Source organism: Lithobates pipiens, unplaced genomic scaffold (assembly GCF_037356315.1).
Source record: "Lithobates pipiens isolate NorthernLeopardFrog02 unplaced genomic scaffold, aLitPip1_a1.2 Scaffold_8, whole genome shotgun sequence".
NCBI lineage: Eukaryota > Metazoa > Chordata > Amphibia > Anura > Ranidae > Lithobates > Lithobates pipiens.
Genome location: NW_027507903.1, coordinates 76,804,842 through 76,830,983, shown reverse-complemented (window position 1 = coordinate 76,830,983; position 26,142 = coordinate 76,804,842). Strand labels below are relative to the sequence as shown.

The 26,142-nt window shown below is 41.5% G+C and overlaps 1 protein-coding gene across 4 annotated transcripts in view; it reads left to right on the top strand.

The window, feature by feature from the left end:
• WDR72 (WD repeat domain 72) overlaps positions 1-26,142 on the top strand; it is a 451,594-nt gene that overhangs the window by 400,350 nt on the left and 25,102 nt on the right. For all 4 annotated transcript variants that reach the window (XM_077473505.1, XM_077473507.1, XM_077473506.1 and 1 more), the window contains exon 19: positions 21,441-21,536. In XM_077473505.1, the coding sequence (XP_077329631.1) occupies positions 21,441-21,536 (96 nt within the window). The remainder of the gene's footprint in view (positions 1-21,440; positions 21,537-26,142) is intronic.

Sequence of the window (26,142 nt, the reverse complement as noted above, 5' to 3'; positions counted from 1 at the left end):
ATGTTGAGGGCATGCAGCCTGGTATTATTCAGGAGGGGGGGGCACCCACTCGTCCCTCCCTTTCCTGACCTGGGTGCATGCTCGAATAAGGACCTGGTATGGATTTAGGGGGGGACCCACATCGTTTTTTTTTTTTTTTTATACATTTTTTAACCAGCATTTCTATTTTTACATTCAGCTGTCAGCGGTGTTTCCAGCTAATGACTCATCCGTTCTTAAGTACGCGGCGGTCAGCCCGCTCTTAATCAACAAGCTATATACAGTGTTTTTAAAGGGGGAAAAAAATAACACAAAATGCGAAATGCCTGAAAAATGCATCAACCACAACCGCATAGATATGAACCTAGACTAACGGTTCCAGCAGGCACATGCAAGTGGTAAATGGATTAAATGGGCAATACAAAACTATTTCTAGCATTTAGATTATAAATAAAAGTCTGCATACATTTGCAAATATAACATTTTGATAAGTCTCGTGAAGAAATCTTTTTAAGGGTGGCCACATGTGTGAGCCAAATGAATTGCTTTTAATTAGTATTTATATGTTTAGTATCACCACTACATTACCCCAAAGGAAATTAGTAAACCACATTTAGCAGTCCACACTCTATCCAATGATGGTGTCACCTGTATTACTTTCTACATGTGTTGAGATCAAAACAAAAAAAAGCGTGAGAACCCAACAGGGAGCATTTTTTTTTTCAGCTTCTCGGGACCAGGTTGTAGGAGGAATCTCATCAGCTGAACATAATTTTAGAGGTTTTCTTGTTTCTAGTGTTCACTATTATCTCCCCACTTGGGTTTCTACATTCCTGGGTGACACTAGGTTGTTGCTTTCATTTGCCCTGGTGACACAATGCTGCTAGGAGCAAATCAAGTGCACTTAATGCTCAGCTGCTCCATGGAGTCAGGCGAGACACAAGTCCCAGCTGTTCTGCTTTATGTTTTCTGATTGCACCCAGTGCTCAATCTGTGAACTCTTTTCCAGACAGTAGATTTTTCAAGCTCCAGGGCTTTAAAATCTCATGCAGGCAGGCATCCACAGATATGCTTTTATAAGCTGCTGCCAGGGGATCTTCCAGGAGATAAATGAAATCTGTGTGAAGTAAATTAGAGTGAACCAGTCAATCTGCGTGTCAGCCCTAAATGTAGGGGTAACTAGCCTGCAGACACAAAAGCCCATGGCCTCTCATGTAGGGGGTCACTGAGAAGTAGCCCTGATTCCTGAAATCTCTGTCAGTTTCATTTGCAACTTCCTAAAATGGCACTGCTAAACTAATTAATTTACCAGTAAATCCTCCCCCTGGGTGCCCAGGAAATCATCCCAGGGTGAGAAATAATAGGAGCTCTCCTTCTAAAGACGTAATTGAATTACTTTTCTCAAACTCCATATAAGACCCAGTATGTCTACATTTCTAATTGTTCCCTTGCTTGTCCTGTACTGTGGACTTCCTACAGCAGCTGGGTGTAAATAAATCATTTCCATCCAGGAAAGTCTATTCTTCACTAAATGGCACTGGATCTACCTTTTTATTTTATTTTTTTAGACAGCTTTTGAACACCGTTTCTCAATTCCAATCCTGAAGTATCTTCACCACATCATGTTTTCATGATTTTCCCTAGTAAAAACAGCTGTAGTAATTATTGAGCTGGTAATACAAATCAAATTGCCTGCACAAGACTTATGGCCGTACACACGATCCGAATATCGTACGAAAACGGTTGTCCGAGGAAGGATAGTACGATTTTCGGATACTTTCGACAGCCGATCATGACCATTCATCTGATCTTGTTCGGACATTCACGAAAATTTTCCTTGTATGATTCCAGATCGTACGATTTTCAGTTAGTCAGTATAGTTATCATCCGAAAATTCAATACAAATACATTAAAACACAAAAACACATGACATCTATTTTTTTTTCTATCGTACGAGAACTTTCGTGACTTTATTTAGCTATTCAATTTCTACTTCCGGCTATTAACCGAAAACGGGCGTACAATCAGTCGTACAATATTCGGATTGTGGGTATGGGCCATTAAGCTACAAAAGGAACCAGCCAACATTCAGTCTTTGTATACAGCTGTCTTTCCGACAAAAGCCGATCTAACAACCGGCTTTTGCCATAGGAACATGCTGATAAAACAGCATCCAATCAGCGCTTACAGCCAATGGCTGTCAATGCTGATCAGTGTGTTCTGATGGAAGGGGGGGGGGCAGTCCCCCTGTAAGAACACAAAGGCACAGTGGGGTAGACAACCACACTAACATCGCTTAAGCCTGGTACACACAATGAGATTATTGGACAAATGAGTGTCTGTTTTTTTTTTTTGCATACTAATCTCCATATTAAAAATGAAGAGCACGACAGAAGAAAAGTCCTGAAGTGATGTAATGTATTGCAAGGAAAATTGTTACCAAAACTTACCATAATTTTCCTTTGCTGGCTCTGCCCCATGCCAGCATGTGCTGGCATGGGGCTGAGCCAGTAAAACAGAAAATTGTAATCAATACTTACCATAATTTTCCTTTACTGGCCAGCACATGATGACATGGGGCTTAGCCAGGAAATTGTATTTGTATTGTATTTTTGGATGAAAATTGTTCTGATTAAACAAAACATGTTCATGTTTGTCCATTTGGATAATTTTGGATGACATTTCATGATTGGCTTTTGAAAGCTGTGTACTAACAATCAGAATATTAGACGATTGCTTCAAAAGCGGCATTTTTCGTCCAATTTTCTGATCGTGTGTACTATTAGTTAGTATGGCGCCCCCACTGGGCTGAACAAAAAAACATTTTTTTACATGTGTACCCAGCCTAAAGATGGCCACAGATGGATCGAAATTCAGCTGGTTCAGCAGGAACAGGCCAAATTTTGATTCATGTTTGGCTGCACCTGCACAGAAAACTCAATCTAACAGTTGATCTCTGTTGAATGGGCTTATTGGAAATGTTTTCCTGATCAGTGGTTGCAGCCGCTTTCCGCCTCAATTGTGTACATTGAAGAATTTATTTGTTTGTTTGTTTTCCGTTCAATCTGCTGGCTAGGGTTGTCACCTGTCCGGGATTCACCCAGACAGTTCAGGTTTGGAATCATGTGTCTGGGTTTCACACTGGACTATGGCTTCCCAGCAGGGTTTCTGGCGGCAGTTGTCTAAGCTGAAAGTGTCTGTTACACTCTCTTTCACACTGCCCAAAGCCAGCACTAACAACCCCCCCTTAAACACACACAGATGGGAGAGGAGAGAGGGCTCGATCTGCACCTCTTCCTCCTGCCCCTATCCCTCTGTGTCTGACCACACTCCAATCCCCAGTGCTATTCCTCAGAAAAGGAACGTGGGGGCCAAAAATTTGAAGTCCGACAGCCTCAGATACATCTGGATGAGAGGTGTTGACTGCCAAAGGGTGAGTGAGCTCACCATCCATCCATGACTGTGATTGAAGTCTCCCCCCTTCTCTCTCCTGCCTCTGAGTGAGTACACAAAGGTAAATCAGGGTTCTCAGAGCACCCCTTACATCAGAGTTCCCCTTTACACCGGAGGCCACAGTGTTCCCCCTTACATCAAATTAATGGGGTGGACAACTACATGGCAAATGAGGTTTAATGTAGAAAAATATAAAATAATGCATTTGGGTGGCAAAAATATGAATGTAATCTATACACTGGGGGGACAACCTCTGGGGAACCTAGGATGGAAAAGGACCTGGGGGTCCAAGTAGATGATAGGTTCAGCAATGGCATGCAATGCTAAGCTGCTGCTAACAAACAAACAGAATATTGGCATGCATTAGAGAGGGGATTAATTCCAGAGATAAAACGATAATTCTCCCTCTCTACAAGACTCTGGTCCAGCCGCACCTGGCGTATGGTGTCCAGTTCTGGGCACCAGTCCTCAGGAAGGATCTACTGGAAATGGAGCGAGTACAAAGAAGGGCAACAAAGCTAATAAAGGGCCTGGAGGATATTAGTGATGAAGAAAGGTTGCGAGCACTGATCTTATTCTCTCTGGAGAAGAGACGCTTGAGAGGGGATATGATTATAATATACAAATACCATACTGGTGACCGCATAATAGGGATAAAACTTTTTTGCGGAAGGGAGTTTAACAAGACTCGTGGCCATGCATTAAAATGAGAAGAAAAGAGGTTTAACCTTAAACTATGTAGAGGGCTCTTTACTGTAAGAGCAGCAAGGTTGTGGAATTCCCTTCCACAGGTGGTGGTCTCAGCGGGGGCATCGATAGTTTCAAGAAACTATTAGATAAGCACCTGAATGACCACAACATACAGGGATATACAATGTAATACTGACATATAATCACACACATAGGTTGGACTTGATGGACTTGTGTCTTTTTTCGACCTCACTTACTATGTAACTATATAACATCAGATTCCTCTCTGTACATCAGAATTCTCAGTGTTCCTGTTTAAATCAGGGTTCCCAGAGATTCCTTTATGTTAGAGCCCACAATGTTCTCCCTTACATCAGTGTCTGCAGAGTCCCCCCCTTTCAGTGAAAGGGAACTCTGCGAGTGTGAACTCTGTGGACTCTGATGTAAAGGGGGACTCTTGTAATTAACTTCACATTATTAGAAATGTTATTTAATAGGCTATAATGAATTGTCTATGAGAAATCAAAAGTGCTAATTTTAAAGGCTTATATGCATGGTATTGTCATAAAAAGTGTTTGGGGACCTGGATCCTGCCCCAGAGGACATGTATCAATGCAAAAAAAAGAATTAAAAGCGGACGTTTTTTCCAGTGTTGCCAGTTAAAGTAGTGCATAGCCGAATAACAAAAAATGCTCTAGTCATGAAGGGGGTAAATCTACCAGATGTCATAATACTTTGCATAACTAAACAAGTAATGTTGTGTAAATTGGCAACTGATTATCATGTTGTCTGAGGTCAGGAAGAAAACCCAATTTAAAAAAAAAGATTACAATCAATTGTTAAAGTGGTATTAAACCCAAAAGCAAACATTAATTATACGGCAGCTTACAAATTCTTAGCCCTTGTACACACGATCGGAGATTCCGACGGAATGTGTCCTATCGGACCGTTTTGTTGGATAATCCGACTGTGTGTGGTATGCATCGGGCTGTTTCCGTCGGAATATCCGTTGGACCCAATTTTCCAACTTGTTGGAAATATTTTCCGACAAACTGGTCTGATCTGACATACTCCGATCATGTGTAGAGAATTTTAATCGGACAAAGTGCCACGCATGCTCAGATCAAATTCCTACATCAAAGCTATTGGCTACTAGCCTGAACGTAGTCCCATCGTAACGAAAAAAACATCATCACGTTCTGAACGATCGGATTTTCCGACAACTTGGTCCGACCGTGTGTATGCAACAGTTTTGGACACAATCCGTCGGACACAATCCGTCGGACAAAATCCAACGGATTTGGTTGGCAGAATGTCCGACTGTGTGTACAAGGGCTAAGATGTGATGTCTGCATTAGTTTCCTTTTTTTAGGCTTTTCTCTCCTTTATTTTCCCTTGGGGATCTGGCCAGTAAGTCTGTTTTTTTTTTTCAACAGAACAAGCTCTCCTGCAAATATAGCAGTTAGAGCACTGAGACAAACCATTTACAATGGAAAGGGTGCTTACAATGGTCAGCTTTTATTTATTCATGTAAAACCTTATCCCAATTTCAAAATCAGTGGTGGTGCCATCGATTGACAACATTTCTGATTTTCAAAACAACATTTGTTTTTGAATTCGACTCATGTATGGCCTGAATTAGTGACAGTGCGGTGGCAAGAGAAGCCTGGCAATGCAGTGATTTTGAGGGCCAGATAAAATGTACTAACGGGTCGCATGTTGCCCGAAGGTTGGAGTTTTGAGACCCCTGCTTTACAGTATAGTAAGTATAGGACTTAGAATGGAGGTAGGAGCAAGTTTAAACTTAGTGTAATCATGAAAGATTCCTGAGGATCCTGTGGCTCTTATAGTTGGGTAAACCTGCTTATGACTTTTGTTGTAAAACAAACAAAAAAACTTGTTTCCTAAGTAAATTTCTATTATAATGGAGGTGGCTGTCAAGTCACTACGATATGGACACCTTCTGATACATTGTTTCTGGCATAATAACCCTTTAGGATTTTGAGTAGGAATGTGCCAAACAGACCCATCCCTACCCTGGTTCGCACCAGAACTTTCGAACACCGCAAAAGTTCAGACCTGAATAACAAACCCCATTAAAGTCAGTTTGACCCGAACGTCAAAAATCAAAAGTGCCCATTTTGAAGGCTTATATGCAAGTAATTGTGCATACAATGGTTATAGGGGTCCGGGTCCTGCCCTGGGGGACATGTATTAATAAAAAAAACTTTGTGAAAAACTTCATTTTTATATGAGCAGTGATTTTTTGATTGAAAGCATAAAAATAAAAAAAATCCTTCCAATATAATGCCTGGGGGGTCCCCTTAGTCTACCTGTAAAGTAGCAGATCTGTGCCATGTCTAGAATCTGCTGCAGCGATAATTGCATTTATAAAGCCAAAAAAAATACATTTTCCCTGCAAGCTGCCTTTATTTTGCTCAACAACAGCTTTGGAGACAGTGTTTATAATGAGGCCACAATGTAGTGCACTGGGAACAAGATTAGAGATTTTTTGGTTACATTCTGGTGTCACTTTGACTTTGGATAGAAGTAACATGTGCATAAAAATTGGTCTTTTGGTGTCAATGGTTCCCCCCCGTAACCCTATAGAGGTACTCTTGATGAAAGCGAGAATTGGCCTTGCTGTAAAAATTTGCAAACATGTGCAGAAAAATTGGTCTTTGGGTGTTAATTGTGCCCATGAAACTTATACCAAAAACATTCTTCCACATTAAATGATCGAACACCCTCAAAGCTAGGCAGCCTCGAAGTCCTTCAGAGATTCCACATCCCAAAAGGACTTAATCAGTGACATCGGCATCAGGGGCTTCATAGCTGGTAATATAGGACTGATTTATTTTTATAAAAGTCAAACAGTCCATGGAGTCTGTGGACAGACACGTTCTATGATCAATAACGAAACCTCCTGCAGTACTGAATGCCCATTCTGAAAGCACGCTGGATGCAGGGCAGCCCAACAAATCAATAGCAATACTGGGCAAGTTCTGGCCAGTGGTCTATTCTCATGACTCAGTAAGTCAGTGGATCCTCATCTGGAAAGCTCTCTATCTCTGCTTTGGCCCAGAGGTAATCGTCCACCATGTGATGCAGATGCTGCAGATGGGATGTGGAAGCTGACAGCCCTGGGCAGCGAGGACTTAAAAAATTCCGAAATGCCACACTTAGGCAGGCGCCTTCTCCAACGCTCCTCTCTTGACCAACAGAAGACTTAAAACAAAGTTTTCCATGACACTTTAACCTACTGGAGTCAGAAAAAATGTTCAATAAAATCCTCTTTAACCACTTCGCATCCAGGCCAATTCTGACATTTCTCTCCTAGAAGTAAAATTCATCATTTTTTTGCTAGAAAATTACATAGAACCCCCAAACATTATATATTTTTTTTTAGCAAAGACCCTAGAGAATACAATGGCGGTTGTTGCAACTTTTTATCTCGCACGGTATTTGTGCAGAAATTTTTCAAACGCGTTTTTTTTCAGAAAAAAAACTGTTTCATGCTTAAAAAAACAGTAAGGTTAGCCCAATTTTTTTGCATAATGTGATAGATGAAGATATGCCGAGTAAATAGATACCCAACATGTCATGCTTCAAAATTGCACGTGCTCGTGGAATGGCGCCAAACTTTGGTATTTAAAAATCCCCATAGGCGACACTTTACATTTTTTTACTGGTTACATATTTTGCGTTACAGAGGAGGTCTAGTGCTAGAATTATTACTCTCGCTCTAACGTTTGCGGTGATACCTCACATGTGTGGTTTGCACACCGTTTTCATATGTGGGCGGGACTTGCGTATGCATTCGCTTCTGCGTACGAGCTCACTGGGACAGGGGCGCTTTAATTTTTTTTTTTTATTGTTAATTTTACTTTTATATTTTTAGTTTGACACTTAAAAAAAATAAATAAATTGATTACTTTTATTCCTATTACAAGGAATGCAAACATCCCTTGTAATAGGAATATGGCACGATCTGACCTATTTACAGTGGGATATGGGGTCAATAAGACCCCATATCTCACCTCTAGGCTGGGAAGCCTAAAATAAAAAAAAACAAAAAACAATCCTGGCTTCCTAGCCAAATCGGTGCCATTATTTTGAATGCAGAGGCCGGGCGTGACGTCATAGCATCGCGCCCGGCCTCCGAACGATCATAGAGACTCCGGGGACGATCTGGTCCGCCGGAAGTCTCTATGGTATTATCTGGGGGCTGGCGGATCCTGTGACGACTCACCGATGGAAGCGGTGAGTCGGTAGAAGCACCGGAGGGGGCGGCGGGAGGGGGGGGACGTCCCCTCCCACCTCCCGTAAGAACGATCAAGCGGCGGAACAGCCACTATGATCATTCTTATGATGCAGGGAATCGCTGGCTGAAAACGCTGATATCTGAATGATGTCTGTGGCCTCAGGCATCATTCAGATATACCCCCGGAAAATCAAGGACGTCCCTGGACGTACCTTGGGCGGGAAGAGGTTAACGTATCCTCAAGAGATTTTATCTTCTGCACTCTGTGGGGACAGGATGAGTTCTGAGATCTTCTCCTTATAACAGTGGTCAAGGAGGATTGCCAACCAGTAATCAACCTTCTCCTTTATTATTGTGTCCTTTTGCAGGCTTTGAAGCTTGAGGTTGCCCATGCACCTCACATTTGCAGAGGCTTGAGAAGCAGACTCCCCGGGGTCACTCAGGATGACAGCATCTGTAACTTCCTCCTCCCAGCCACGTACCACTCCCAAGGGTCCTGGGGTTGGAAAGCCATCGCTTACAGATTGATGCATGTCTGCCTCTTCTTCGAAGCCTATGAAAGTGCCAGAATCCTCTTCCTCATCCTCTTCCCTTCCCTCCTCCTGTGTGTTCTGTGACATTGGAAAGATGGTGTCTGGATAAAGTGGGCCTTGAGAGGAAAGAAAGTCCTGCTCTTCCTCCTGCTGCTCTTCCTCCAGTTTCCTGTCCATAATGCCACACAGAGTCTGCTCCAGCAGGAACACAACAGGGATTATGTCACTGATGCATGCACTGTCACTGCTTACCATCCTTGTGGCCTCCTCAAATAGTCACAATACAGTGCATTCATCCTTAATGATCAGCCATTGGCATGGGGAAAAAAGCTGAGGTGGCCTGAGCCTGTCGTATTGCCATACTGGCAGAGGTACTCTTTGACCACCCTCTGCTGCATGTATAGCTGCAGCATTCCCAAAGTTGAGTTCCACCTGGTGGGCATGCCACAGATCAGGCAATTTACAGGCAGGTGGAATTTCCGCTGAGTTTCAGCTAACCGAGCACTGGCTGTGTATGACTGCCTGAAATGGCTACAGACTCTTCTGGCCTCCTTTAGTACATATTGCAACCCTGGGTATGTACTTAAGAAAACGCTGCACCACCAAATTGAGGACATGTGTTTGGGCCGAACCCTTCACCCATCCCTAGTTTTGGGTTTAAAGGGGAGGGCCAGCTGTGAAAACTTTTTTTTTAAAGTCAGCAGCTACAAACACTGTAGCTGCTGACTTTTAATAAGCACACTTTCCTGTCTTGGGTGCCCGCGATGTCAGCCGCCCGAGGCCGACCATCCCTCAGCTCTCGGGTCCCGGCGCTGCCATTCCAACTAAGGGAAACAGGCAGTGGAGCCTTGCGGCTTCACTGCCCATTTCCTACTGCGCATGTGTGAGTCACGCAGCGCTTTGTGAATGGGGCGCGCTGTGTTCTGGGACATGCACAGTTCCCAGAACACACCATGCCCCATTCACTAGAAGATGGCGTGAGGAGGAGAGGACTGAAGTATCACCGCGGAATAGGAAGAAGCAGATTAGGACGATCTGCCTAGCAACAGGCATTTCTGGTAAGTTAAAAAGAAAACATTTTTTCCTCCAATTTTTTAGGAACATTTTTATGCAATTTTTTTTCTTTTACAGTGGCCCTCCACTTTAAGTGCAACTTCAACTTAATTATTCAGCTATGCATTTAAATGTCAAATCAAGTTGGAAAAAACATGGTTTCTTTGTTTCCTTTGGGCAATGGATCCTTAATTTAATGGAGACAGTAGAAAAGAATTCCATTATTGTCTAAGATTCACGTGACATTCCATATTATTTTGTTCAAAAGCCAAAAAACTTCTGGTGTTAAAAAAAAACAGAGATACATTTGTTTCATGTAGATACATTTCTACATTCTTACACATATATAACACATGGTATGAAAATATCTATAAATCTATAGATATCCCCTGCGGTCCATTTTTGCGGTAACCTTTGAATAGCTTTTCATTTATTCATGTCCTACATTTTCATGTGTCATCTTTAGGACAATAGTGACATGAATAAATAGGATGACAAAAAGAATCACTGAAGTGCACTTAAATCATTTATTAAAATAAAGGAAAAAACCGCGCTCGACAACGGTGGGAAGTAAGAGAGGATAGTAATAACAGTGGCTACGGCTAAATACTAGTTATATCATTAGGTTGCTGCCACCCACAAAAGAAAGAAACTCCAAAAGGTGTTTCCTCCAAAAAATAAAACAATATGATAACCAGGGTGATTGGCGCTACCTACAAGTAAAACTCCTTATATGTATGTATATCAATATATAATTCTGAATATATCATGTATTCATCTAGAAGAATATATATATAATAAAGGGAGGCATAACCCCCAAAAAAACTACCAATCTGCAATTTGAAATTCACAAGCTACTCAGAATTCCCCAAAAAACAACAAAGTTCCTACTAAAGATATGTTCCTGGGATTAACAAATAATTCCAATAAGCAACAGAAAAGGAAAAAACGAAACCAGACAACAAACTAGAAACCAAAAAGAATTTTTTGTATCTATATCGCTAAGAGACAGTATTCCCTAAAATCGCATAAATGCCGAAGTGTGGTTTGAGTAGGCAAATTCCCAGTAAGAGGCGTATGTAAATGTGCTAGTGAGCTTATAATCCCAAACATGCAAACTGTAAGTGTAAACGCTAATATAGATACATATGCAAGAATTTTTTGCCTAAAGTCGCATTATCGCCAAGATGTGCAAAAAACCAAATATAAGGTGTATATAAATGTGCTTAATAAAATTAAAATTCACAATACAAAATTCAGATTATACAACCTATGCATGCAATATGCTAATATAAGCATATATATATGGAAAAACAAAAATATATTAATAGTATGGTATATAAGTATATAAAAAATTATATCAAAAAATATATATCAAAAAAGTGCAGCTGAAAAAACAAAGGGCAAAAAAATGTGTACAAAAAAGAAGAAAAAATATATATATAAAAAAATATATATATATATAAAAAAGCAAAGGGTCTCTTAAAAAAACAGTAAATAACAAAAAATACAAAAATAGTGTCCAAATTCCCAAAAAATCTCTTCAACAGTGCAATTATAAAAAGTTCAAAAGATGTGACTAAAGTGCTCCTCGTGCAATCTCCAACGTGACTTCTGTGTTCCCCCACAAGATCCCCCACTCACCAGAAGAATAAACCCCTGCAGGGGTAATTCGCCTTGGAATCAAAGTCTACCGATAATCAGCTCTTCATTCGCATCCAGAGAGAGTTTTTTCAGTTCCTGCTGATGTCCGGCTCATCAATCGTAACCAAGGGGGAGATTTCCTCATAGGAAAAAAATTGTAGTCTCCATAGTGTGATTTGTATAAAAAATCAATTTATTGCCACAAAAATATAAACAAATAAAAACATAAAAAATGATAAAACAGAAAAAACAATTCTCATATGTTGAGACAAGATGTGGAACCACAGTCCATTAAAAAACCTTTCCAGCCTCCATATATGAATGATAACGTTCCAGGAAAAAGATAAAAAATCCTAGAACAGGGCTGAGAGAAAGGTAATAACCATACGCTAATGGTGCTTTATCCCAGATAACACAAAGGACTAGACACCAAAAAATATATATAATGGTGATGTCCCAGGATATAACCTGTTGTCTAGAGTCACTCCAGTGTTTGTAAGTCCCCCAGGGATAGAGCCCTTCTAGCGCGAAAAAATAACAATAATAATCCGAACGTGAAAACCGCCCGGTGGACACGCAGCTACGGCTTGCACTCCAACTGCGCTCCAACGAACGGAACTGACGTAATAGGCGTAACTCCGTCGAACGCGTTTCGTCATTGACGTCTTCAGCGGCACATTTATATACACCTTATATTTGGTTTTTTGCACATCTTGGCGATAATGCGACTTTAGGCAAAAAATTCTTGCATATGTATCTATATTAGCGTTTACACTTACAGTTTGCATGCTTAATAAAATTAAAATTCACAATACAAAATTCAGATTATACAACCTATGCTGAAGACGTCAATGACGAAACGCGTTCGACGGAGTTACGCCTATTACGTCAGTTCCGTTCGTTGGAGCGCAGTTGGAGTGCAAGCCGTAGCTGCGTGTCCACCGGGCGGTTTTCACGTTCGGATTATTATTGTTATTTTTTCGCGCTAGAAGGGCTCTATCCCTGGGGGACTTACAAACACTGGAGTGACTCTAGACAACAGGTTATATCCTGGGACATCACCATTATATATATTTTTTGGTGTCTAGTCCTTTGTGTTATCTGGGATAAAGCACCATTAGCGTATGGTTATTACCTTTCTCTCAGCCCTGTTCTAGGATTTTTTATCTTTTTCCTGGAACGTTATCATTCATATATGGAGGCTGGAAAGGTTTTTTAATGGACTGTGGTTCCACATCTTGTCTCAACATATGAGAATTGTTTTTTCTGTTTTATCATTTTTTATGTTTTTATTTGTTTATATTTTTGTGGCAATAAATTGATTTTTTATACAAATCACACTATGGAGACTACAATTTTTTTCCTATGAGGAAATCTCCCCCTTGGTTACGATTGATGAGCCGGACATCAGCAGGAACTGAAAAAACTCTCTCTGGATGCGAATGAAGAGCTGATTATCGGTAGACTTTGATTCCAAGGCGAATTACCCCTGCAGGGGTTTATTCTTCTGGTGAGTGGGGGATCTTGTGGGGGAACACAGAAGTCACGTTGGAGATTGCACGAGGAGCACTTTAGTCACATCTTTTGAACTTTTTATAATTGCACTGTTGAAGAGATTTTTTGGGAATTTGGACACTATTTTTGTATTTTTTGTTATTTACTGTTTTTTTAAGAGACCCTTTGCTTTTTTATATATATATATATTTTTTTATATATATATTCTTTCTTCTTTTTTGTACACATTTTTTTGCCCTTTGTTTTTTCAGCTGCACTTTTTTGATATATATTTTTTGATATAATTTTTTATATACTTATATACCATACTATTAATATATTTTTGTTTTTCCATATATATATGCTTATATTAGCATATTGCATGCATAGGTTGTATAATCTGAATTTTGTATTGTGAATTTTAATTTTATTAAGCACATTTATATACACCTTATATTTGGTTTTTTGCACATCTTGGCGATAATGCGACTTTAGGCAAAAAATTCTTGCATATGTATCTATATTAGCGTTTACACTTACAGTTTGCATGTTTGGGATTATAAGCTCACTAGCACATTTACATACGCCTCTTACTGGGAATTTGCCTACTCAAACCACACTTCGGCATTTATGCGATTTTAGGGAATACTGTCTCTTAGCGATATAGATACAAAAAATTCTTTTTGGTTTCTAGTTTGTTGTCTGGTTTCGTTTTTTCCTTTTCTGTTGCTTATTGGAATTATTTGTTAATCCCAGGAACATATCTTTAGTAGGAACTTTGTTGTTTTTTTGGGAATTCTGAGTAGCTTGTGAATTTCAAATTGCAGATTGGTAGTTTTTTTGGGGGTTATGCCTCCCTTTATTATATATATATTCTTCTAGATGAATACATGATATATTCAGAATTATATATTGATATACATACATATAAGGAGTTTTACTTGTAGGTAGCGCCAATCACCCTGGTTATCATATTGTTTTAAATCATTTATTGTTTATATGTTTACAGAAACCTTTTCTTGCAATGGGTACAAAAACTAACTGCATCAGTACTACAGGAATCCCATAATTACTATATTTTTTTGGCGTATAACACTCACTTTTCACCATAAAAATCGGTTGAAAATAGCGTGTGCGTGTTATACGCTAATACTTTAATTTTAGCTGCCTCGGAAGGGGACAGGGAGGGGGGCGGGGATGAGCGCCGTCAGATTACTTACAGAGATAATCTCATGTTTACTTGGCGGCCTCTGTAACTGGAAGTCCCATCTCCTGGGCCACCATTGGATCACTGTTCTGTCTATCATAGGAGATTCTCATTGTATGTAATCTGTCGGAGATCATCCCGCCCTCCTCCTCCCTGTCCCCTCTAAGCTACAGGTGGGCATTGATGACAATGGTGAGGCTGCATTGATGTGGACTGATGAGGCTGCAGATGGGTATTGATCAGGCTGCATTGATGGCAATGGTGAGGCTGAAGATGGGCACTGACCCTTATTTTGCTTGAAAGTTCCTTATTTCAAATGTAAGGTTTTTTTCCTGAAACTTCCCTCTTAAAATTAATGTGCATGTTATACGCCAATAAATACGGTAAATACAGGCAGTTCAAAGCAGAAAATTAGTAAGTGAATGCCATTAAATGTTATGTGGTCATCTTTGAACACTCACAGAGGCTGATTCACTAACAAAAGAGTACAAATGTGCCTGTTCACTTAATTAATGTGTCAGCAAATGAATGTACCGTACTGTCACACTTTTCAAAAAGTGGACCAGTCTTTAACCACCTCAATACCAGACACTTTCACCCCCTTCCTGCCCAAGCCATTTTTCAGCTTTCAGCGCTGTCGCCCTTTGGATTTAAAAAATTAAATCACTGTTTGGTTTTTTATTTTTTACAAGAAAAAAGACAGAAAATTTGAAAAAAAAGGTTTTCTTAGTTTCTGTCAGGAACTTTTGTCAATAGGTAACTTTTCTCCTTCACTCATGTGCACTGATTACGCAGCACTGATGGCACGGAAGAGGTGGCACTTTTGGATACTGATGAGGCGGCCCTTATGGGCACTGATGAGGCGCACTGATTAGGCGGCACTGATGAGTAGGCACTATTATGCGGCATTGATCAGCACTGATAGGTGGCATTATTATGCGGCATTGATTAGCACTGATAGGTGGCACTGATGGGCACTGATAGGCATCACAGATAGGCAGCACTGATGGGTACTGATGGGCAGCAATGATGGGAATTGATGGGCAGCACGGATGAGCAGGCACTGATGGGCACTAAAAGGAAGCACTGGCTGGCACCAGTAATAGGCATTAATTTCTGTCACTGATGGGCACTGATTTGTGGCACTGATTGGTTGCACTCGTGGGCACTGATTGGTGGCATTCATTGGCACTGATTGGGGGCACTTCTGCAGCTTTCTTGTAATCAGGGCACTGATGATCAATGCCCTGATTACCTTCCCTGTTCTCCCCTGCAAAGGGATCCCACTGATCGTCTCTCCTTGCCACACACTCTGTCAGTGTGAGATGAGGAGAGCCGATTTACGGCAATTCCGCTTTTACATATGACTGGCTGTGATTGGACACAGAAGATCACATGATTAAAGAGCCACATTAGCAGGTCTTTACAGTGATCGGGCTCACAACGCGCCCTAGCAACACAACGTGGCCATGATCACCTCACTGTATACCCTGCGGGTCTGCTAGAGTGGCCGTTCTGGTGCGCCCTCATATGACGTCCACCCAGAACGTGAGCGGCACCGTCCCTCCGTCATTTAACGGTGGGTGGTTGGCAAGTAGTTAAACTCCAAAACTCAATATGATCGTGATTGACATTTTCAAGTTCTGATTTGATAAAGAAAGTTGGCATCTTTTTGGCTGTTCTGGAAATTGTAGATTTCATTTAATTTAAACCCAATGTGATTTTAGCCCAGTCATTGGTAGCCATTACAATGAATTTTCCTTTCAGTTTCTACTCATAAGCCCACTATTTTTGAAGCAAATCTTCGGAAACAATACAACCATTAAAGGGTTAGTTAGTTCATCTTTATATAAATAAAATACCTTTATGCAGTCCATATACATCATTCCATAACCCTAACTAATCAAATTTCAAATGTATGCATATATGTACTTATGCTCTCCATGTGGCCATTTGGTCCAAACACTCCTGACAATTTTCAAAGCTCTGTCCCATCTTCTTTTTATGATGAATCAGTTAGCGCCCCTAATAGTACAGAGCATGCACTGGCCTCAAGCATATGCAGTGTGCACTCCTGATGTTGCAGATGAGCTCAGCTGCTGCAACAGGACAGAGATAGCACTGCATATGTCCAAGGCTTTGGTGAAAGATCCGTTAAAGTCACAGTGAGATGGTACAAAAGGCACGCAGAAGCCCATCTCTAAAATACTGTGAGATACTACATTGCCCTCTTATAACAGAAGGGATTTACATTTCCTCACTTCCAGCAAAAAACCGAAAAGCAAGACGTTTACTCTCTGCCTATGGGTCGTCTCTGCTTATGGTTGGTAGGCGAGGTCATACAAAACATTATTTTTTGTCCCTTTTAGCCATCAGTGCATTCAGGCCCACTGATGTACAATTACAGCTATATTTGTGTTATACATCATCCCAATGCTCTGATGGCTAAAAGGGACAAAAATAAATTATTTGCATGACTCCACTCACTTAACTATAAGCAGAGACTGAGCTCCCCGTTTTAAGGTTTGTGATGGAAGTGAGGATGTTATATGAAATAAATCTTGAATATCAATTGTGGAAATTTTTACCAGGCAAGGGATTGTAAAAAAAGGCCATGGTGAACTGGGCACCGCTATGAGGAACATATACCAATGCAAAAAATTTAAAATACTGTACAGTGAGGAGAGGGTCCAGCTTTTAATGGGGCTTCAAGGCAAACTTCATGAAAAAAGAACACCAATCTCCCTAAATTATATGCTTTGGAGATACCCAGGAGCAGCCCATCTATTGTGGGCGCACGGGCGCCACCTCCGCTATTCCTTTCGCCGCTGCCCCATATGCATGCGCCTGGCTTCTTTCAGGGTGGCGGGCACATTAATTCTTATGGCAGGGGGTGGGTGGGGGTGTGTTTTTTGAAGCACCTGATTAGAGCCTATAGGTATCATAATAGGGTGGTCTCGAAGCGCAGAGCATTGCGTCCAAAACCCCCATGTGTGTTGCAACAGTGAATGAATATTCGCTTTTGCAACACTGATCCTCCTCCTGGCCAATCGGGAAGCGGGTCTGATACCCGTCACCTGATTGGCTGAAAGGATGGGCGATTCTATTCTACTCTACTCTAGGAGGAGAAGGGGAGGAGCTGCAATCCACCATGGAGGAGAGGACTGGAAGCCGCTGCCCGCCACCTGCCAAGATGGAGTAAGTGCCGGACCGACTATAGCCACACATATTGTACATTGGCTGAATGGTATACAGATTAAGCAGCTTGGTTAGGCCACAATGTAAAATAGAGAGACCAGACAGGTTTTAACTAGGGCTAGGTGAACGGCTCAGCCCGAGCATACGAGCTGAACTTTGGTTGTTCGGACGTTCGGCGAAAAATGAACATTATGCGGTGTTTGTGGCAAATTCAAAACCCGCCGAACCCGTTAAAGTCTGTGGGACACTAACATAAAAAAAACAAAAGTGCTAATTTTAAAGGCTTAAAGGCAAGTTATTGTCATAAATAGTGTTTGGGGACCTGGGTCCTGCCCCAGGGGACATGTATCAATGCAAAAAAAAAGTTTTAAAAACTGCAGTTTTTTCGGGAGCAGTGATTTTAATAATGCTTAAAGTGAAACAATAACATTTTTATATTCCTTTAAATATTGTGCCGGGGGGGGGGGGGGGTGTATATAGTATGCCTGTAAAGTGGCGCAGTTTTCCCATGTTTAGAACAGTACCACAGCAAAATTACATTTCCAAAGGAAAAAAAGGTAATTCAAAACTGATCACTGCTGTAATATATTGTCAGGTCTCGGAAATAATAAAAAAAAACTTGGCGTAGGGGTCCCCCCAAAATTCATACTAGACCCTTCAGGTTTGGTGTGGATTTTAAGGGGAACCCAGTGCCAAAATAAAAAAAAATGGTGTATGGGTCCCCCCAAAAACCATATCAGACCCTTATCTGAGCATGCAACCTGGCAGGCCACAGGAAAAGAGAGGGGATGAGAGAGCGCCCCCCCCCTTGAACCATACCAGGCCACATGCCCTCAACATGGGGAGGGTGCTTTGGATTAGCCCCCCCAAAGCACCTTGTCCCCATGTTGATGGGGACAAGGGTCTGTGGGCAGGGGGCTTATCGGAATCTGGAAGCCCCCTTTAACAAGGGGACTCCCAGATCCCAGCCTCCCCCCATGTGAATTGGTAACGGGTACATTGTACCCCTACCATTTCACAAAAAAGTGTCAAAAATAGCAAAAAAGACAGGAGACTAGTCCTTTATAAAAAAAAATTAAATGTCCCACCATGTAGATCCATCTCACACCACCCGATGAAATGAAAAAAGAAAAAAAATATAACAGCTCCGCCTCCATGGAAGGCTCGCACCGTGTGACACTTCTTCTCGATGACAGCTGTTATATAGCTGAGGGAGGGGCCATGTGATGTAAACAGACGACCTCGCCTTCCTTTGACATCACGTGGCATCAGAGGGGGGCAGGGTCACCTGTTACTGTTACCAATTCCCATTGGGGGGAAGCTGGGATCTGGGGGTCCCCATGTTAAAGGGGGCTTCCAGATTCCGATAAGCCCCCCTGCCCACAGACCCAAACAAACATCAAGCAAGGGATGTGGGGATGAGCCCCTTGTCCCCATCAACATGGGAACCAGGATGCTTTGGGGGGCTACTCCAAAGCACCCTCCCCATGTTGAGGGTATGTGGCCTGGTAGGGATCAGGAGGGGGGGGCGATCTCTCGTCCCTCCCTCTTTTCCTACGGCCTGCCAGGTTGCATGCTCGGGTAGTGGTGTGGGGTTCCCCTTAACATCCATACCAGACCATTCAGGTCTGGATTTTGGGGGTATCCCTATGCTTTTTTTAAATTTGGCACAGGGTTCCCCTTAATATCCATACCAGACCTAAAGAGCCTGGTATGGATTTTGGGGGGGGCCGTACACCATTTTTTTTTAAATGTTGACGCAGGGTTCCCCTTAAAATCAATACCAGCCCTGAAGGGTCTGGTATGGATTTTGGGGGGACCCCTACACCTTTTTTTTTTAATTTGGCCCAAGGTTCCCCTTAATATCCATAACTGACCTGAACAGCCTGGTATGGATTTTGGGGGGCCCTACGCCATTTTTTTCACATTTTTGAACAGGGTTCCCCTTAAAATCCATATCAGAAATGAAGGGCTCTCTATGGATTTTGGGGGGACCCCACACAATTATTTTTTACATTTTTGGTTTGGGGTTCCCCTTAATATTCACACTAGAGCCAAAGGGCCTGGCAATGGACGGGGAGGGCATGCTGTTTTTTTTCAATGAGTTTTATCTATATTGCCGAAACCCGACAATTCTTTACAGCCGCGATCAGTTTTAAATTACCTTTCTCCTTTAGAAATGTCATTTTAGTCATAAATGTCATATTATAGACACCCCCAAGGCATGATATTTAAAGGAATATTTCATTTTTTGTTTCACTTTAACCATTATTAAAATCACTGCTCCCGAAAAAAAACTGCCATTTTTAAAACTTTTTTTTTGCATTGATACATCTCTCCTGGGGCAGAACCCGGTTCCCCACACACTTTTTATGACAATAACTTGCATGTAAGCTGTTAAAATTAGCACTTTTCATTTTTCATGTTCGTGTCCCATAGACTTTAATGGTGTTCGTGTGTTCATCCAAATTTTTTGCCTGTTCGCAAGTTTTGGTGGGGGGGGGGGGGGGCTATTCGGCTCATCCTTAGTTTTAACCCCCCAAAAAGATAGAATGTATTATTCCAGAGACAATAGCCTTGCATATTGAACAGTAAATAAACAGTATATAAGCAGCTTGTTTAGGCCACAATATAAGTGGCTCATGATATGCCTGGCCAAGATATGTGTGTGAACTTAACCTGCCGAAAGATGGACAGTAGGCTGCTCCCACCATCACACTTGACCCTGCCTTCCAAAGGATAGCAAGGAGTCAGCTTTTTGCATAGACTCTGGGGTACTTGGAGAGACTGGTGGTTCTGAGAAGCCAGAGGAAGAGACCATTGAGAAGTAGGTGGTAGAGGTGACTGTACTGTCACCTCCACCAATGCGCATGACATGGGGTACCACCACAAGCTCCAGCAATGTGCTGTATCCTGCCTTCTTCCCAGCAAATTGATGCATTGTGATGTGAAGAAGATGCAACATTTCTACCCATGCTTGCTGGACCTTGCTGGATTTACAGAGGAAGAGGAAGAAGAAAAGAGTACATTTGCAGTCATTGCAGACAACTGGCTGTTCTACGTCAGGGTGGAAGAAGATGAGGAAAGCTATGTCAACCACTCAACTACCTTCTTCACATGCTCAATCTGTATAGCTTGGGTATTATCGGAAACAAAAGGCAAACATGCCCTGCCTCTGTATGGTGCAGTCCAACCAGCTCTTTGTCTTGCAGGACCTGCTCTCCCACTACTACCTCCCCTGACATTTTTAATAGAGGGGTTTGCCTAAGGCCCAATTCATACTTGCATATAGGGCTGACGTTACCCACAGGACACTCAGCAGGGTTTCCTGTAAACAGCTAAAGGTGGGAAGCCCCATTCAAAGCAATGAGAGGCTGACACCCCATTTGAAACTGTTCACATGTAATCGAACATGCAGCGATTACCTACGATGCTCAGTCGCGGATGCAGATTGTCTGCATCCAGAGACATCATTATCAGAAATTCAATACAAATTACTGATTGCACTTGAAGCTGCACACAGCAGCACTGAGATGCACAAGAGGATGAATAAAAAAAAAAAAATTAAAACTGAATTTAATGAAGAAGTGCAATCCTTTAGCAAACTAAATGGCAGTTATGGTTTAGATCTCTTTTAACTTTTATATAATCTATATTTAAATGTAAAGGAACATTCCTGAATTGTTTAGTATATACAGTATGTGACAAAAACAACATCTACCTAAACAATATATGCATATTTTCATGCATTGTAGCATATTAAAAGTTTACAAAATGTTCAAAATGCTCGAAATGTTCTATAACAGTCCAAATTTCATAATGCTGAACATTTTTTTTTTATCATGGAATAATCTCCTAGTGGTAGCAAAAATTATTAAACTAAGGTTACGATACGGTCCTAATAAATGTCTCTCTATATTTGCAGCACCTGAGATTTTGCCAAAAAGTGAAAAGACTGTCATCTTCCAAGAGCCAGAGTCAATTCAAGAGAAGAATGGATTGGAGGACTCAGACAGTCCAGGTAAGAAGTGGCATTTGGACTTAAACCACCATCACTCATCTGTGCTCGTAAAATACAACAGACTAATACCATTTTAGCAGCTGCTGCTGCAAATTAATAATCACCTCTAAGGGTCACCCAGTGTGGAGATAGTTCATTTTGCTCTTTCATCAAGAATTCCAGGCTCAGATTGGCCAAAGCCTTTATGGCTAGGAAAATAAAGCTGACACTACCACTTCATTATAATTAGTTTTAGACTGAAACATTTTTTAAATATATGTGCAAGGTGCAACCTCTGAAAGTAGACTTGGTGTCAGTATTAGAATGGCAGTATAAAGAGCTGAGTGTGGAGGCTGACGCAGGCAAACTCATTTTTACATACACTTAATTAATTTGAAGCTATCCCAAAGCATGCAGCTTAAAGAGCTTACAGTGCTTAGGGCCCTTCTTTTTTTTTACATTTTTCAAATGTATAGGTTTAACAAATATGAAGTTAAATTATTATATGATATATTTTGACATTGGTGTATTTTTTAACAAATTAAATTTTGCTTCAAACGCTTACTTGTGTGCTATCTGAACGTGCGATTCATCCTCTTTGGCCTGTCAGTTTAGTTAAGAAATCTCAAAAGCTTGTAGCCGAGTTGACAGGGGACAGCTGACAGTATCCCCTGACCTGTCCCCAAGGAAAAGGCTTGAGATTTCATTTCCAGTGAAAGAGTGCAGCATGGTATGTACCCTGGGTCATTTCAAATTGCCATGAGTGACTGATGGTTGTACATTTATATTATAGCGCATCAATCCTGTGATAAAGTATCACTTTGCATCGCTATCCTAATCATTCTCTCAATAGTACATTCGTTAAGCAAGAGTTCTAGTCACACTACCCATAAATTGTGCTTCTTCACCACTACAGTAGTTTAATTAATTCATTCATTCATTCTTTATTACAGGTATTTATATAGCTCTGATATTTTATGCAGTGCTTTGCATGTTGAACATTCACATTGGCCCCATCCCTCTGGTCCCTTCCCTCCTTTTCTTGTTTCCTTCTCTCTGGGAGCTTACAATCTAAGGTCCCTATTTCATATGCATGCATGCATGCACATACTGGGGCCAATTTAGAAAGAGCTATTCAACCTACCAGCATGTCTTGCAGCCCCACATCGGGGCGATTTGACATGCCAAATTGCAGCCTATTTCTGGCAATGGCACTGCCCAAATCGATGCGATACCGACTTTGAGGCGCCACACTCATTACAAAAAGTAGTTCCTGCACTACTTTAGGCAATTTTGGGGGCAGTTTCAATAGACATCTGTGCATGAGCCCGCACAGATGCAATAGACATCTGTGTATAAACCCGCACAGATGTCTTTCAAACTGCCCTCGAACTTGCAATGAAAAGCGGGTTTGAAATCGCGCAAGTTCAGCTGAACTCACGCAAGCACAAAGAAGACATGCAATCCCCATTCGTGGAAAAAATTGTCTTGGTCGGGATTCAAATCAAGGATCCCAGTGCTGCAAATCAGGAGTGCTACCCACTAAGCCACTGTGCTGCTCATATTAGTAATACAAGTTTCATTTTGACTGGGGCATAGAGCAATGTGCAAACTGTACTATGACATAACATCCAAGAATCATTCATTTTTCAAAGCTTTCAGTGCATGCCATTGGTTAGCACTCTTATTATATGTCGGCATTGCTTTTTTTACTTAAGACAGTTGCCTTTAATTAAAAAAAATATAGAACTTGTAATGAAAATTATATCAGGCAGATGTACAGCAACTACATTGTACAGCCTTAAAATGCCTAAATGCCATTGTCCACTCACCGGGGTTGAGCTGGATTATGCCTGTCAGATATTTGTAAATGTATTTTGAGTCAAGACTGGAAAGGGGGGGGGGGGTGTATCTGGTGGCACTATTATAAAAGAGCTTCCAGGTTCCAATAGTTATCACCCTCCCCTTCCGATAAAGCCCCACATCCCCAGGCTCTCTTCAACATGAGGACTAGGGGCCTTGCAATGGGGAATAGTTTGCTGCCTCGCCATGCTAAAAGCAAACTCTCTAGCCTCTCTTTCCTGGCCTCCCAGGCTACATGTCTGAATGTGGGTCTGGATTTTTTTTTTACGGGGAACCTCGCACATTTATTTTCCTTTTTGAATTTGTTTGCGACTTCCAAGGGGGTAAATTATATGGTTTCCAACCATGTTATTTAAAAGATTTGTGTATTTTCTTTTTATATATTCTCTCTTTTATTAAAAGATATTAACAAGTATACATTATATATATCACATTCCTATATTTAAGTTCTTTGTTACATTAATTAATTTATTCTCCCCATATCCCCAATCCCACCCAAAAAAAAATAAAAAATGGGGAAAAAAAGTGAAAGGACCTACCACCTCCCAAACAATCCCTCCGCCCCCCCCCCCCCCCGATCCCCCTAAGCCTCCATTATGGACATATATCCACAGAATTTTTTGAACTTCATCCATTTTCCCCATATTTCGGTATACCTCCAATGAGTCCTTTACTGTGTGTATTGTTTCCTCTATGGATCTCACCCATTCCACCCTTGCTACCCACTCCTTCATCTTTGAGGCTTCTTGGGTTCTCCATAGACTCGGAATCAAGCTTTTAGCTGCGTTTAGGAGATATGGGATTAAGGTGTTCTGCATTGGGAGATGTTTTTTCTCGTATGTAATAAACATTTCCAGGGGTCCTTCTGAATCTGTTCTCCCGTTATTTGATAAATCGCTCCTATAATTCACTCCCAATAAGGTTGTATCTTTATGCATTCCCACCACAGATGCGCAAAGGTCCCCGGGGTGTCACGGCCTCTCCAGCAAGTTGGAGGGCCATCTGCCCCGAGCCTATATGCTCTCTGAGGGATCACGTACCATCTTGTTAATAGTTTATAGCACATTTGCACTGTCCTAACGTCACTTGAGGAAAAACAAGCTATTATTAAGATTTTTTTCCTGTGTTCATCTCTAAGGGGGCCTGTTTCCTCTTCCCATTTCCCCAAATAGGGTGGGTGTTCGGGTTCTGCTTCCTTCAGAATTTTATATATTTTAGATATACTTTGATTAAAACTTAAAGGGGAGCCAAGTAATTTCTCTATTAACCTCACGTGTCATTTTCTCCGCAATGGTTGTGGCAGTGATTGTGTAAAGTGCTGTAATTGGTACATGCCCATGGCAGTGCTCAGCTACCAATGCCCTATATAAAGCTTGCAAATTGGCCTTGCCAGAAAAAGATTCACCTACTATAGATTGATTAGGATGCAGCACTGTACTCAGGGTTTGTGGACTTCCTGCTGGGTTTGCCAATCTCTCTGCCAACCAAACTTTGCCTGGTTCCATCATCTCTATATGCCACACTATACTTTCTGTATACACACTGCAAATCAGCAAATGAGAGCAGTGGATAATTGCTTTATTCATGCTATGGCAACTGCTTTGCCAAGTGCTTGTTCACACTTGTGCAGACACTTGACTTTTTCTGCATTTGAAAACTGGAGGCAAAGGCACAACACGTGTTTTCTATGTGGCCTGTTTGCATTACAATACAGGCAGGCGGTGCAGTGCAGAGCTGTACAGAGATCAGCACTGCACAAGAACTTTCTGTCTATCTGTGTGTTCCTATGCACAGCAGCTAAGTTGAAGTGCATAGCAATGAATGAAATTACACTTTTTTACATTTCAATAAAAGTAGACAAACTCACTCATCCATCCATGTCTTCAGGCTTTTTTTTTTGTTATGAAATCTCTTTGAAAAACAACCCCCTGGCTTTTCCAGCCACAGCCATCTTGAGTAAGGGCAGATGATGATTGTAGCATTTGCTTCCTGGAATCCATCTGCCCTTAGCTTAGGCATGCAGGCAGGAGGGTGTGCTTAGATAAGAAAGCTCCTCCTCCCAACCTCAAGATGTCTAGCAAAATTTTGGCCTTGCTTAGAAACCTGAAAGCAAAAGAAATGTAAAAAAAAAAAAAAAAGTTAAAACAAGAAAACAATATTAATTCTACAGTAGCAGCATATGATTAAAAAAAAAAATAGTTAATGTTGATTGAGGGAGTTGTGCTTTAAAGCAATGTTGTGCGAGAGACTCGACTGTCCGGAACTCTCCCTCTCATTGGCTGAGACAGCAGCGAATTGCCATAGGCTCCCACTGCTGTCAATCAGAGTCAGTGAACCAAAGAGGAGAGAGAGAGAAGGTGGGGCTGGGCCGCAGCTCCATGTCTGAATGAACACAGTGAGCAGCAACTCGGATTCCCCCATAGCAAGCCATGTGTTGTGGGGGCACTCAACAGGAGGGAGGGGCCAGGAGCACCAGAGAGGACCCGAGAAGAGGATGATCTGTGCTGATCTGTGCAAAACCACTGCACATAGGGGTTAATGATAAAATGTTTATTATTATGATTTAAGAGAAAAAAAAACAAGACTTTAGTATCACTTTAAAAAAAAGTGATCTATCAGTCTCCTCTCGCATTACTAACTTACTAACTGACATATCAGCATGGATGTCCCACCACTTCCTTAAACTAAATCTCTCTAAGCCCTTGTACACACGGTCGGACATTCCGACGGAAAATGTCCGATCGGACCGTGTTGTTGGATAATC